Source organism: Herpailurus yagouaroundi, unplaced genomic scaffold (genome assembly GCF_014898765.1).
Source record: "Herpailurus yagouaroundi ecotype Mexico unplaced genomic scaffold, PumYag 216, whole genome shotgun sequence".
NCBI classification, from domain to species: Eukaryota; Metazoa; Chordata; class Mammalia; order Carnivora; family Felidae; genus Herpailurus; species Herpailurus yagouaroundi.
In genome coordinates, this window is record NW_024412447.1 from 6059645 (window position 1) to 6073150 (window position 13506).

Here is a 13506-nt window from a genome sequence, read left to right on the forward strand (position 1 = left end):
ACACAGAATCCGAAACAGGCTCCAGGCTCTGAGCTATCAGCACAGAGCCTGATGCGGGGCTCGAACTCACAAACCGCGAGATCACGACCTGAGCCGAAGTCAGACGCTTAACCGACTAAGCCACCCCGGCACCCTTACCCTTTATGACTTTCTATCTTGTCGATTCTACCTTTTGTCATAAACATTTATCATTTTTATAATTTTAAAAAACAAGCTGAATCCATAACAAGATATAATTTCATGAGTTCTGAAATCTGGACGAGATACATAAGAATAAATTATTTTTGGAATTCCTTTATATTCCAATCATTTCATTATGTATTAAAAAAAACAAAACAAAACAAAAAGCGCCAAATCAGAAACATCCAACAGGGGCGCCTGGGTGGTTCAGTTGGTTCAGCGTCTGACTTCAGCTTCAATTCAGGTCATGATCTCGCAGTTCTGTGAGTTCGAGCCCCACACTGGGCTCTCTGATGTCAACATGGAGCCCACTAAAGATCCTCTGTCCCCCTCTCTCTGCCCCTGTCCTGCTCACGTGCACACTCTCTTTCTCTCAAAAATAAATAAACATTAAAAAAATTTTTTTAAGAAACATATGGGAGCCAATTTGACAATTATATTTAATTTTTTTTTGAAAAAATAAAAAAAATACATAAATAAAATTAAAAAAGAAACAATCCGGCAAAGCAAGCACTCTCAACAGCATCTGTGTGATTTGGCTCCAGGGTCAGGGGCGAGGAGCCCAGGACCGGGGAAAAAGCTTATGCAAACACCTGTGTCACTTCTACAGTGAGCCTTTTATTCTTTCTACTCAAATCTCCTTTCTAATGGATCCATTTCGTTAAGACAGCAGCCCCAGATTTTATTCTGGAATTTCTTACTCTGTCAAACAAACACAAAAGGCATGGAATTGAGATCAACCAGGAAAAGGATGAGCACACGTGCAAACGATCCAAGGCAACGGTGACAATACACAGAAAGGATCAGACTGCAAAAGATTACGTATCGAACTCAAGAGAACAGAAAGGAACTGGCAGAAACCAGGAGACTCCAGATGTCACACAATTCTTTACTAGAAAGGCAGAATTTCCCGGCTATAAAACCAAGGTTGAGAGTTTGGGTTTGAGAGGAATCCTTTTCAAAAGCTGAGGACCTGCAACTGTCTAGACAGGAAGTGATCAAAACACAAGCAAATATTCTGACCGAGTCACGCACAAGGGAGGGAGGCGTATTAGGGATGTTAAGGAAGTGGTGAGGGGAGAGCTAACTATACAGGCAAAAGGGATTTTTAACGATACAGGAAATGGTTGAGAACCAAACACCGGGGAAGTGAGTGTAGACTGATTCTCATCGGCCAGATGATGAACACACACACACACACACACACACGTGATTTAAATCTCTCTGCAGCTCTCTGAGACAGGTCTGATCCCCTGTAGATGTGAGGAAGGATCTGAGGGGTGACACAATGCAAGATCACACTGGAGTAGGAAACCCAGGACTCACAGCTCTTTCCGCTAGACCACCGTGTCAACCAAGGGACCTCCAAAAAGGCCTCTCTGTGTGGAAGACTGGATAAAAACTGGGACATGCGGAAGGAACAGAACTCCTATCAGATCAAACCAAGCTATTCACATGCGTGCCTGGGGATATATAATACAGCCACGCTAAGACGGATGGTAGGTTGGAACAGTTTAGGGTCCTGAATTCCTGAGACTGTAAAGGAAATAGCAGAGAAGAGAAAATGCAAGTAGTCTGATTTGAACTGTTGGGGCAAACATGAACATCTAACTAGGAAGCTTCTCACCTAAAAAGGGGGCAGAAAGCCTGATCCACTTGGCAGGAAACAGAACTCGCTTTATCACGGGCAAACAGAAGTTACGTTTGCCAAAAGAACGATGGTTTCTAGAATCAAGATGGAGATGATTAAGGAAGAACTCTGGGGCAGTCTTTTTTGTTTGTGTTAATGTTTTTATTTATTTTTGAGAGCGAGCAAGACAGCGTGTGAGCAGGGGAGGGGCAGAGAGAGAGGGAGACACAGGATCCGAAGCAGGCTCCAGGCTCCAAGCTGTCAGCACAGAGCCCGACACGGGGCTTGCACTCATGAACCACAAGATCGTGACCTGAGCCAGAGCCCGATGCTTAACCGACTGAGCCGCCCAGGCGTCCCTGGGACAGTCTTGAAAGGGAAAGCATTTCCCATGGAGAGCCAGTGCCCGCTGTGAGCTCGCTACTGGGGAGATGCGTGCCTTTCTGTGCCCTTCATCCCAGGTGGACTCAGGAGCAGCCGAGGGCAGGAGGATGAAGGGCAAAGACAGGAGTGGAAGGAAGGTGGAGGAATGATTTTCTCCAGGGCCAAAGGGCAGATCGTGACTTCTAGCTAACACTAACCAGAGTTGGTGTTTTACATGTATTTGTGTAATTCTCTAATGCCTGTACCTCGTCAGATTGAGAACGCCTTTGGATGGGGACTTTGGAGGGGTGAAGGGGGCAGAGAACATGTTACTTTGCTCACTACTGTATCTCTAGTACCTAGTACATGGTAGAGTCTCCATATTTAATGGTTAATAAATAAACACAATTCTTACAAGAGCATACACATTTTAGGGGTGTTCTCCTTTAAGAAGATTCAATCCTGTAGGACACCTGGGTGGCGTTGGTTGGTTGGTTGAGCGTCCGACTTTGGCTCAGGTCACGATCTCACGGTGTGTGGGTTCAGGCCCCGCATCAGGCTCTATGCTGACAGCTGAGAGCCTGGCACCTGCTTCTGATGCTGTGTCTCCCTCTCTCTCTGCCCCTCCCCTGCTCATGCTCTGTCTCTCTCTCAAAAATACACATTAAAAAAACATTTTTTTTAAAGATTCAATCAAGTGACGATTCAATCATAGATAAGAAATTTTTAATTTTTGAAGTATTTTGTTGCAATGGAATCAATAAATTAGTATGTTACGATCACATAAAAAGTGAAAACAATGTTGGAGCGGTACAGCCACTGTGGGAAACAGTGTGGAGCTTCCTCAAAAAGTTAAGACTAGAAATACCAGGCGATCCAGTAACTCCACTACTAGGTATTTACCCAAAGAAATGAAACCACTGATTCAAAAAGATATATGCACCTCTATGCTTACTGCAGCATTATTTGTAAGAGCCACGCTACGGAGCAGCCCAAGTGTCCGTGGACAGATGAACGGATAAAGAGATGCGGTATATACCATGATGGAATGTTAATCACCAAAGAAAGGAGATCTTGCCGGGTGTGGCAACGCGAATAGACCTAGAAGGTATGATGCTAAGTGAAATGAGTCAGAGAAAGACAAACACCACATGATGTCGCTTTTATGGGGAATCTAAAAACACAACAAAACAAAGCAGAAACAGACCCATAAATACGGAGGACTGATGGCTGCCAGAGGGGAGGATGCTGCGGGGCCGGGCAAAATGCGTGAAGGGAAGAGGGAGGTCAGAGAGCGCTCCCTGTTGGTGACAGATGACGGCTACGCTTGTAGCGAGCAGAGTGTTCGACTTTTCAAAACGCTACGTTGCACACCTGAAACTAACGTAACATCGTGTGTCAACTGTGCCTCGTGAGAAGTAGGAACTCGGAGATGAGCGAGTAAAATCAAATAGACTGTCTAGAATCACCACTTTTGTTCACGTAAAGAAAAAATCCTGAGGCACCGGAAGCTGAACGCTCCTAGAAAGTGGGGGAAAACAAGCAAAGATGGGAAATAAAAAGAGAGACCTGGAGGGTCCATCCAGGGAGTCCAGCATCTGTGTAACTGGCATTTCAGAAGAGAAAAGCGGGGAAACAGAAGAGGGGAAACTGAGCAAGAAGCCGCTGCTGGTTCGGCTGATCCAGGAGGGAGGTACGCTGGCGTGGCAGGTGCTCCTAGGAGCTGGGGGTTCCGCGAGGAGGGGATGGGAACTGGGGTTTCAGCGAGGAGGGGAAGGCTCCGAGTGCACGCTCTGTGACTGTGGGCCATGCAGCAGACCGGGGCCAGGGATCTCGGGATCTCGGAGTCAGAGAAGGCCCTTTCGGGGGGTGTGCGAGCAGACCCAAGGGAACAGAGGGAATGGGCTACATGAGGGTCTCGGAGACACTCTAGGCAGAGGGGAGGTGAAGGCCAAGGCCCGAGGCAGCCACGGCGAGAGTGCAGCAGCCAGGGCCGAGCCTGGAGCACCTGCGGGGGTTCAGCTGGGGGCTCGGGGACAGGGGACGATGGCCGGGTCTCCAAAAAGCTCACGCCGGCTGCTGCCTGGCAGCAGCCTGTGCAGGACAGTGAGAAGCAGGGGGTACATTCGGAGGAACAACGACAGATAGGACAGATAGGCCCCGAGCGGGGGGGGGGGGGGGGGGCCCGGGAGCGGGGGGGCAACATGCGGTCGGGGCAGCGCTGTCTGCTGAGGACCACGGACACGGGCCCTGGGAGACGACAGGGGAGGGGGTGAGGGCGGGCACTGAGGTAGGACAAACGAGAAGCTGATGAGGGGCCCTCAGATTCGGGACCATCAGGCTTAGAAGGGTTCAGAAACCTCCACGGAGAGCCCGGGGCAAGCAAGTGTGGCGTTGACGGGAGCAGCACACAGACAGAACCCAGGGTGCCCTCGGCGACCCCGGGACTGAGCCGGGGGCCGCCAGTGCTCCGGGTGAGGAGGACCCGCACGAGGACTGGCAGGGAGCCAGGGGGCAAACCAGGAGAGGGGGGCGTCCGGAAACCAAGTGGAAAAAGTGCTTCGAGAATAGGGAGCGACCAGAGGCGTCAGGTGTCGCTGACAGGCCAGGGGACGTAGAGGCCCAGGAGTCATCACGGGGTCTGGGGGAGATGGAAGCCAAGGAGGGCATCCGAGGAAGCGGGGCAGGGGCGGTGTCGAGAGGAAGCAAGAGACATGGGAGCAGGACGAGGGATGCTCACAAGTCCCCCGAGGGCTCCTGCTTGAGAACAAACAGGTCAATGACTGAGGCAGAAGCCCCTTTGAACAAATTTGTGTTTTTCCTGGAATTTCTCTTTTCTTTGCTTTATTTGCCTCGAGTGCCTCCTTAACATGTAGACAGGAAGGGGATCGCGTCCGGGGAAGGTTCAAGAAGGGTGCCGTCCTAGCGCACACACGCGGAGACTGACCCCACAGAAAGGAACACGGTGAGGAAGCGAGGCGGATGCGAAATAAGAGTAGGACACGCACTGTGCGGGGGACAGGGTGGCTCTCCTACAGGGGGCCGTGCAGGGAACACGGGGCCACGTGGGTAGAGGTGCCGGCAGACGGACACTCGGTGGCGGTAGAGAGACTCCACTGGGGCCGTGGGTCGTCAGCGGCAGAGGAGGCGCAGTCGGCAGCCGAGGGTGAAGGTGTCGGGGCCGAGGCAGAGGCCCAGGGGGCGCACAGGTGAGGACGCAAGGAGCACAGCATGGCTGCGCCGGCCGCTGGGACCTCCCGGGGCTCGTGGGCGCCAGCGTGGGAGAGGCCACAGCGTGGAGCGCACCGCCCCCCGGCCACCCTCCGGGCCCGAGGACGGGACTGTTCAGAGGCGGGGTTTTGCCAGGCAGGGGCAGCAGGCCGAAAGGGCGGCGAGGGGGTAATCGTGACGGCGGACGACGCGGAAGCAGGGAGCAGGGATGGGAAGGGGGGCAAAGAACAGAAACAAGGTAGCAGACTCCGAGGGTGACGGGTGGTCCTGGACGAGGCCAAACCACTTCGGGTGAAGTTAGGACTAAAATCAGATTGGCTCCAGACCACTGCTCGGTGACGCTGGGTGCCCGAAGATAGGACAGCGATGCCTTCAAAGTACCGAATGAAAATTACTTTCTTCCTAGAAATCTATCAAAAGGGCAAACTGCAAATGAACGTTTTCCGTAAGACCTTGGAAAATTCACCTCCCACACGTCCTTTCTAAGAAAGCTGCTTGAGGGTACAGTCCAGTAACACAAGGGAGTAAACCAAGGAAGAGGGAACTACAGGATCCACAAAACCATGCTCTAACCCAGGAAAGCAGTGATGCCCGTGACCACGACTGTGCAGAAGACCTAAGGAACCACCAGTCAGACTGGGCAGTGTCCACGAGGGAGACACGCGGGGGAAGCGGGGGTGGGGGGTGGAGGGGGGCAAAAGATCAAGCTTAATCGGACAAAGTAAAGACATAGCCTGGTTTTGAAAAAAAAAAAAAAAAAAAAAGACAGAGGAAGAAATTCTTGGAATATTAAAATTTGTTCTAAAGGCAAAAATCCTAGAAACCACTCAACCCCCTCGGTGAACAGTATTTACACGGTCCTAATAACGTAAACAATGTACTGATTTTCAAATTAAAGACAAATTTTTTTGTAATGTTTCTTTTTTTGACAGAATGCAAGCAGGGGAGAGTCAGAGAGAGAAGAAGACACAGAATCTGAAGCAGTCTCCAGGTTGAGCTGTCAGCATAGAGCCCGACGTGGGGCTCGAACCCATGAGATCATGACCTGAGCCGAAGTCGGACACTTAACTGACTGAGCCACCCAGGTGCCCCAATAATGTACTGATTTTCAACACAAAAATACTAGGTAGATAAGCACGGGGAGCTACTTAATTTTGGCTACAGAACAGACTATAAATCTCCAACCCTGGATGACAGAACATAGGAGGGGAGGGCAGAAGGACTCCTGGAGGGGAAGTCAAAAGTATTTATATCCTTCTTGCTTATGAAGAAAGAGGTCAAGAGACAATGTGTCCAGTTGACAAACCAACAAATAATGGTGAAAACACATCATGTCAAGTTACCAGGGCAATGATGGAAGATCTAAAAATTGTGACGGCGCCAGACTAGGAAGTGACAGTATTACATTAGATGCAGTCTATCTGTGTCTGTGACCATAAATCCTGAAGTCAACGGATTATGCCTGAACTTGATCAGTTTAGTGACATAAAGTCATCCATCGGAAGAAACTGTTAAAAGGCAATGGTCTCAAAGGTGAAAAGAGGCAGGACGGGAAACAGCAGCTTTTAATTCTTCTACTTTTAAGGTCATTGGCATGAATGATTTTGACCAGCATTTCACTTGACAAAATTCCTTTGACACAAATGCAATTTACATGCCTTTCTCCCACCCTGAAAGTCCTCTACTGAGAAAAGTAAGGCTGCCTCCCTCCCAGACTAATTTCAGGAGCAGGCCTCTCACGTCTCAGGTTAGAGCTGCCAGATGAAGGGGGGGGGGGTGTTGTTGAAAAGTTTAAACCAATCTTTCCACAAAATAACGGAGAAGGAGATGTGTCCTCCGGTGGTTCTCGGGACATGCTCACAGAGCCCCGACAAACCCTTACTCCCAGAAGCACCGAATGCCATGTGGAGACACGCCCAGCATGAAGCAGGGCTGACCGAGAGCCTCACCTGGCCACTCCGCCATAATCCAAACCTTCTTCTCCCCGGAACTTGACCATCAGTCGCTTCTTCAGATCCTTTGGCCGCATCTTCATGATCTGGCGATAAGACTCCTGCACGGCAAAAAAAAAAAAAAAAAAAAAAAAAAGACAGCGTCAGAGAGAAGAACGGGTCACATTCTTACTGTTCTACAGAGATTCAAGGTTGTTGGTAATGGAGCCCGAATCAGGATAAATAGTCATTTAAATCTGAGTTTGATCGGATTCCTAGTCAGAATGTTGGTCTGATGTCCAGTGTCTGATGTGGGGTAGCCCCTGTCGCCTGATCTCCCCGGGTGTCCCTCAGGAACAAGGAGCTCGTGCCGGGCAACGTCGTACCCAAAGGAAACGCACACCCCCATTTTCAGCACAATCGCTAAAGGTCTAGGGACAGACATCCTCACCAGAGTCCATTTTCTCTACACAAATGGATTTTAATGAGGCCATACTAAGAATGACTTGTGTATTATAACCAAAAGGAAGATGTCACTGGAGAATCTGAATAGTAAAAGAATTCAGAGCCTGTTTTTGTATCTGAGGTGAAAAATCGCATAATTTCCAGGGAGTCAAAAAAAGCAAAAAAGTATTTAAAGTAAGATCTATGGGGGAATGCCTGGGTGGCTCAGTCTGTTAAGCGTCAGACTTCGGCTCAGGTCATGATCTCACAGCGTGTGAGTTCAAGCCCCGTGTCCGGCTCTGTGCTGACGGCTCGGAGCCTGGAGCCTGCTTCGGATTCTGTGTCTCCCTCTCTCTCGGCCCCTCCCCCGCTAGCGCTCTTTCTCTCTCAAAAATAAATTAAAATGTTTGGGGCGCCTGGGTGGCACAGTCGGTTAAGCGTCCGACTTCAGCCAGGTCACGATCTCGCGGTCCGTGAGTTCGAGCCCCGCGTCGGGCTCTGGGCTGATGGCTCAGAGCCTGGAGCCTGTTTCCAGTTCTGTGTCTCCCTCTCTCTCTGCCCCTCCCCCGTTCATGCTCTGTCTCTCTCTGTTCCAAAAATAAATAAACGTTGAAAAAAAAAATTAAAAATAAATTTAAAAAAATAAATAAAAAAATAAATTAAAATGTTTAAAAAAAATTTTTTTTTAATAAAGTAAGACCTATGGGAGCTTACCCAAAACACAGAACACAGGCGGCTAGCCTAACCGTCAGCTACTTTTTTGTTTTTTTTTTTAAATTTTTTTCAACGTTTATTTATTTTTGGGACAGAGAGAGACCGAGCATGAACGGGGGAGGGGCAGAGAGAGGGAGACACAGAATCGGAAACAGGCTCCGGGCTCTGAGCCATCAGCCCAGAGCCCGACGCGGGGCTCGAACTCACGGACCGCGAGATCGTGACCTGGCTGAAGTCGGACGCTTAACCGACTGCGCCACCCAGGCACCCCTACTTTTTTGTTTTAAGTGCAACTAGCTAAACGCTTGTAGATATTTTCAGTGATGAGGCACTTCAGACTCCTGCCCTGCTTTCAATTTAATGTAATGCAAGCCCTCCCATCCCAAGAGGGAAAGGGGATGCTGAGTGGAAATGATCCAGCAGCAAAACGTGAAGAATGCAGCTCTTTTCCCTCCCTGCCCAACGGCCACTCTGGCCAGTCCATCCGTTCGCCTAACCGTCGTCTGTGCCCGAGCATCGAACATGGCCCTCGGTGCTTTCAGCGCCCAGTGAGGACGGCACCGGGCTGCCTGCCGCTGGGCCCTCACCTTCCGTGTTCAGGTCTCACCCAGCCTCTTTTGATCACTCCTGCCCATGATTCCGCAAAGGCAGGCAGGACGCAGACCAAACATCACCGAGACTTTACCTTCCAATCACCTGCCTTGAGAAAAGGGCCCTGTCTACAGGAGGTCCCGCCTGTTTGGTGGCCTTGATCCCACAGGGGAGCTGTATGAAAGACAACCCTTTCCAGGAACCATCGGATCTTCCCATTTCCAGAAAAGACAATAAAGTGGCCACTTGGCCCCCAAGCTTCTCCGAGGAGGCGATGCCCTTAGGTGAGATGGCAAGAGCAGAAGGAGGGATTGGTTCTGGAGAAACCATGCGGGCTGCAGGAATAGATAACCGGCACACAGAAGAGGATTTACAGTGTTACTTAGTGCTAGTTTCTGTGTGAGTCTCTGTATTCTCGTCTCAGAAGCTCTCTAGCTTTTAAACTCCTACCACAGGAGGAAGTCCAGTCTGTCTCTCTATATGGCCATCGGTCCTGATCAAGCCCTGCAATTTGCTGAGTGATAAAATCGGTACCCGAAACACCAAACAGAAAGAACCTGCTGTCTGTCAACAGGGTTTAACAGTCTATGCCTCCCTGCTGGTCGCGCCGAATTCCATACCTCAAATATTTCTTCTCTGGACACTTCGATGCGGCAATGACCAGCTTGGGGTTGCTGAAGCGAAAGCTCGTGTCTGAGGACCTTCAGCTTCTGGACTAAATCCCTCTCGTATCTCTGGGCGGGAAGCTCCTCATCCTCCACCGAGCCCTCGCTGGGCAATGGCAGCGGCTGGCTGGGCTCCTTTAGTTGGCACTGGTGACTTGAGAAGCACAGAAACATCAAGGTCACCCCAAAAGCAGCGGCCCAGGGAGCCACAAGCAATGCCCCCCACTGGTGAGGGACTGAGAAGCGAGCTCATCACACAGAACTGCAAGAAGAGATGTTCCCTCTGCTGACATAACCGTGTATGAAGATACAGAAACACCGACAGTGGCCACCACTGGCCTAAATACAGGGGTCCAAATGTGGCTTCAATCAAGAAGATACCCCAGTTCCAAGCAACTGCTTACCCTACAGCTTATCACTGCCGTACATAAAAACAGAAATTGCTGTCATTTGTCACACATCCGGTATGCATCTGAGAGACTGACCGATGCATTACTAGACGCGCCTTGGTAGTCAAAATTCAATGGAGCTGACGTGAAAACTTTCACGAGCAGGTTATCGTACAAGAGCAAACAAGGCAAGTGCAATCTAATGGGAACTATTCCTCATCTTCACGACCAAGAGATTTCTAAGCCCACTCACAAAACTCCAGCGAAATCAAGGACTAGGACTAGTAGAGGGATGAAGTGGCATTCGTCTTGTCCAGGTTTGGCCCCTGAGGTCAGGTGTCGGTGAGAAGAGCCACATGGGGCTCTTACGTTCTTGAGAACACGACAGAGCCAGAACACTGACTGTGGGATCCAAGAGAACTCCCAGTTCCAAGTCATCCAGGAAGGACGGGCCCAGGAAAAGGCTCTGGCAAGCAGCAATATGGACTGCGGCAGCCCGTCCAGATGGTGACGAGCGGGCACGAAGGAAGAGCCTGGTTTCAGGGGCTCTCGTGCCAAGGGCCACACACTCCCTCAGAGAGCCACGTGCGGGAGCTTTGAACGTGGAGCTGTACTGCCTAATGCTGCCATCTCGGTGACTTTTATTTAGGCTGCAAGCAAGAAAAGACGGCAACAATACAGTTTCAAAACCGTTCACAACTGAGGCGCCTGGGTGGCTCAGTCGGTTAAGCCTCTGACTTCGGCTCAGGTCATGATCTCACAGTTTGTGAGTTCGAGCCCCGCATCAGGCTCTGGGCTGACAGCTCAGAGCTTGGCGCCTGCTTCAGATTCTGTGTTTCCCTCTCTCTGCCCCTCCCCAACTCATGCTCTCGCTCTCAAAAATAAACATTAAGGAAAAAAAAAAAAAAAACTGCTCCCGGCTGTCCTGAGAGTTTAAAAACCCGCAACTGTCCACCAGACATTTATTATATTTCGCTTACACTTAACCTCCACTAACAAACAACACAGTCGATAAATTAAGAGAAATATTAGTAGAAAACATTAAATTACAAGCGTAAGAAATCTACAAAGATTCTGTACAAGTCTTACTTCATGATGTGATGTAACCTTGGGTCTGTAAACTGGGTTGTTCGGTTATTATGATCTACAAAATATATTCTCCCCGAGACTGTACTTCTGACTTCCCAGCCTGGTGGCAGTGGTCCGAGTTCATCACAGTTCACGCTGTTAAGGTCTCTGCCGAAATGGAAGAGAACAGACAGGTTTGTCCGTCTGAGTGTGGAGGCACGAAACCAAAATGTCAGCAAGAGGAACCACAGGAGTCCCTGATCAATGCGGCCAACGTCCCATTCTGCTAAGAGGGACAGTCACGGCGCGACTCACGCCAAACTCCCACCGAGTTCAGGACTCTGTGCTGCAGGTGGCAGCGAAACCCGACAGATAAAAACGGAGCTCTAGGAGCCCATGACCCTGATGGGGAACATGGCTCATGGTCTACCCGGGGAACAGCGTTTCTTCCTCGAAAGAGGGCCAAGTAGCAGGAGGTAGATGATTGTTGTCAGAAAACCATCTGAATTTGCAAGCTAAATTAAATGCTCAAGGTCACAAAGGTGGCTTCACTTGAAAGGCTCCCAGAAGCGCAAGTTCAAGGGGATATACTGACACCCCTTCAAAATCTCACAGTTCAGAACAGCAGCACCGGGAAGCGGCATTCTCGTGCTTTCCTTGCCTTTGTTACACGCGTGTCTCTGATTCTAACCTCTTGGTGAATGATCTCAGTCCAATCCGGCCACATGGGAACACAACATCACTGGCCAAGTTGCTTGTCTAATCAGCACAAAGCCTGACGTTTCTTACAGCGGGTACTAGAGACACCTCATTCGTTTGCAGGTAATATTTCCATTCTAATTATAGACACTGGATCTTAAATTCAACAGAGACTTGGAAAGCCAGCAACAAGAAGTCTTTCTCAGATGAAACAAGTGATGAATAAAAAGGATGTGAGCATTACTAGAAATGTTATTAGGTAGTAATGCTACTCTGAAACAAAACAAAACAAAACAAAATTTGGAAAGGAAAGCAAAACGAAGAAAAAAAAGAAGAAACTTAACTCCATTACAGGGTGGGGGAGGGGCGGGGGTCTCTCTGACCTGGGCTCAGATGTATGGCCTTGTAGAAGGAAATCGCATAGAAAAGCTTCATCTCCCCCAGGAATGGTCCCCAAGGGACTGAGGCAAGAGGGACAGTAAAGTAGAAGAGAGAAAGGGTAACAGAGTCTTTACATTTCCTTTGTAACTTTTTATTATGGAAAACTTTAAGCATATAAAAAAGTAGAGAGAGACCACTAATGAATAACCAACCTCGACAATTATCAACTCGTCACCCTATTGCAAACCTAATCCCCCCTCCACTCCCCCCACCCCAGTTACTTGAAGCAAATCCCAGACGTGCTATCATTTCATCACCCGAAACGATATCAATATTGACATCAATACATCGTTGGTATTTTTAGTGTAAAATGGGAACAGCACATCTCGAAGGGCTTATTGGCTTTTCAAGCAAGGGCACGTGTGATTTCATCTAGAGCGAGGGTCTCTTTCAGTTACGTGATCTGATCTCAAGACACAGGTTTGCTTCCTAAAGGACCCACGGGCGGTACAGTAGCCGCCCACTGACCACGTGGAGTCTGAAGGGGGCAGCAGAGAGCCTGGGCCCAAGACCCTGGGATGACTCCTTCAAGCCCCAGGGGTGCTCCCTATGGCGGAGGGCAGGGGTGAGGGAAGAAGTGCTGGCGGAGGGGCGCTGACGGTGCACGTCCGTAGCAAACGTACCTTGGTATCCTGGGGTCGTGCCACGTGCTAACTCCAGTCTGCGTGTGCAAAAAGTAAACCTGCCCCTGCACCGTTGTCCTTTGCTCTGCACAAGAAATCAGAGGGCGCAATTAGTTCAATTCCAAAGAGTTTTCAACGAACCCTCTTAAGCACAGAGTCTAAGCTTCCTTTCAATATTCTTTAAAATCAGGGAGGGAAGGACAGTGGGTAGCTTCTGCCTGACCTCCCACTTGACAAGCCCCATGGAAGTATCTGGGCGGCTCTCACTTCTTCCTGCCCACACCTGCGGAGGCAGCGATCTCCTTACTTGGCCACACCCCAGGAGTCCCTTCCATCTCGGTGCTGACCTCACCTTGGCCCCGTCACCTCCGTCTGCTCTCACTTCTGCTGTTCTCTGCACATCTAACTTATATCCCTCCCTCACCGGGTTCTCCTCTCTGCGGCGGTCAGATGATCCCTTCCGTCCCTTCTTTCCCTTGTACCCGACGCCGAGCTTCCCACATTCAAATTACTGAACGCTCCATCCACCCTCATCCA

The 13506-nt window shown here is 49.8% G+C and overlaps 1 protein-coding gene across 1 annotated transcript in view; it reads right to left on the reverse strand.

Moving 5' to 3' along the window:
- SMURF1 (SMAD specific E3 ubiquitin protein ligase 1) overlaps positions 1-13506 on the reverse strand; it is a 78398-nt gene that overhangs the window by 10772 nt on the left and 54120 nt on the right. Inside the window, exons 8-12 of the mRNA XM_040455643.1 lie at positions 12970-13054; positions 12289-12366; positions 11228-11374; positions 9705-9903; positions 7354-7457 (exon numbers count right to left, since the gene is read on the reverse strand). Coding sequence (XP_040311577.1) covers positions 7354-7457; positions 9705-9903; positions 11228-11374; positions 12289-12366; positions 12970-13054 — 613 coding nt within the window. The remainder of the gene's footprint in view (positions 1-7353; positions 7458-9704; positions 9904-11227; positions 11375-12288; positions 12367-12969; positions 13055-13506) is intronic.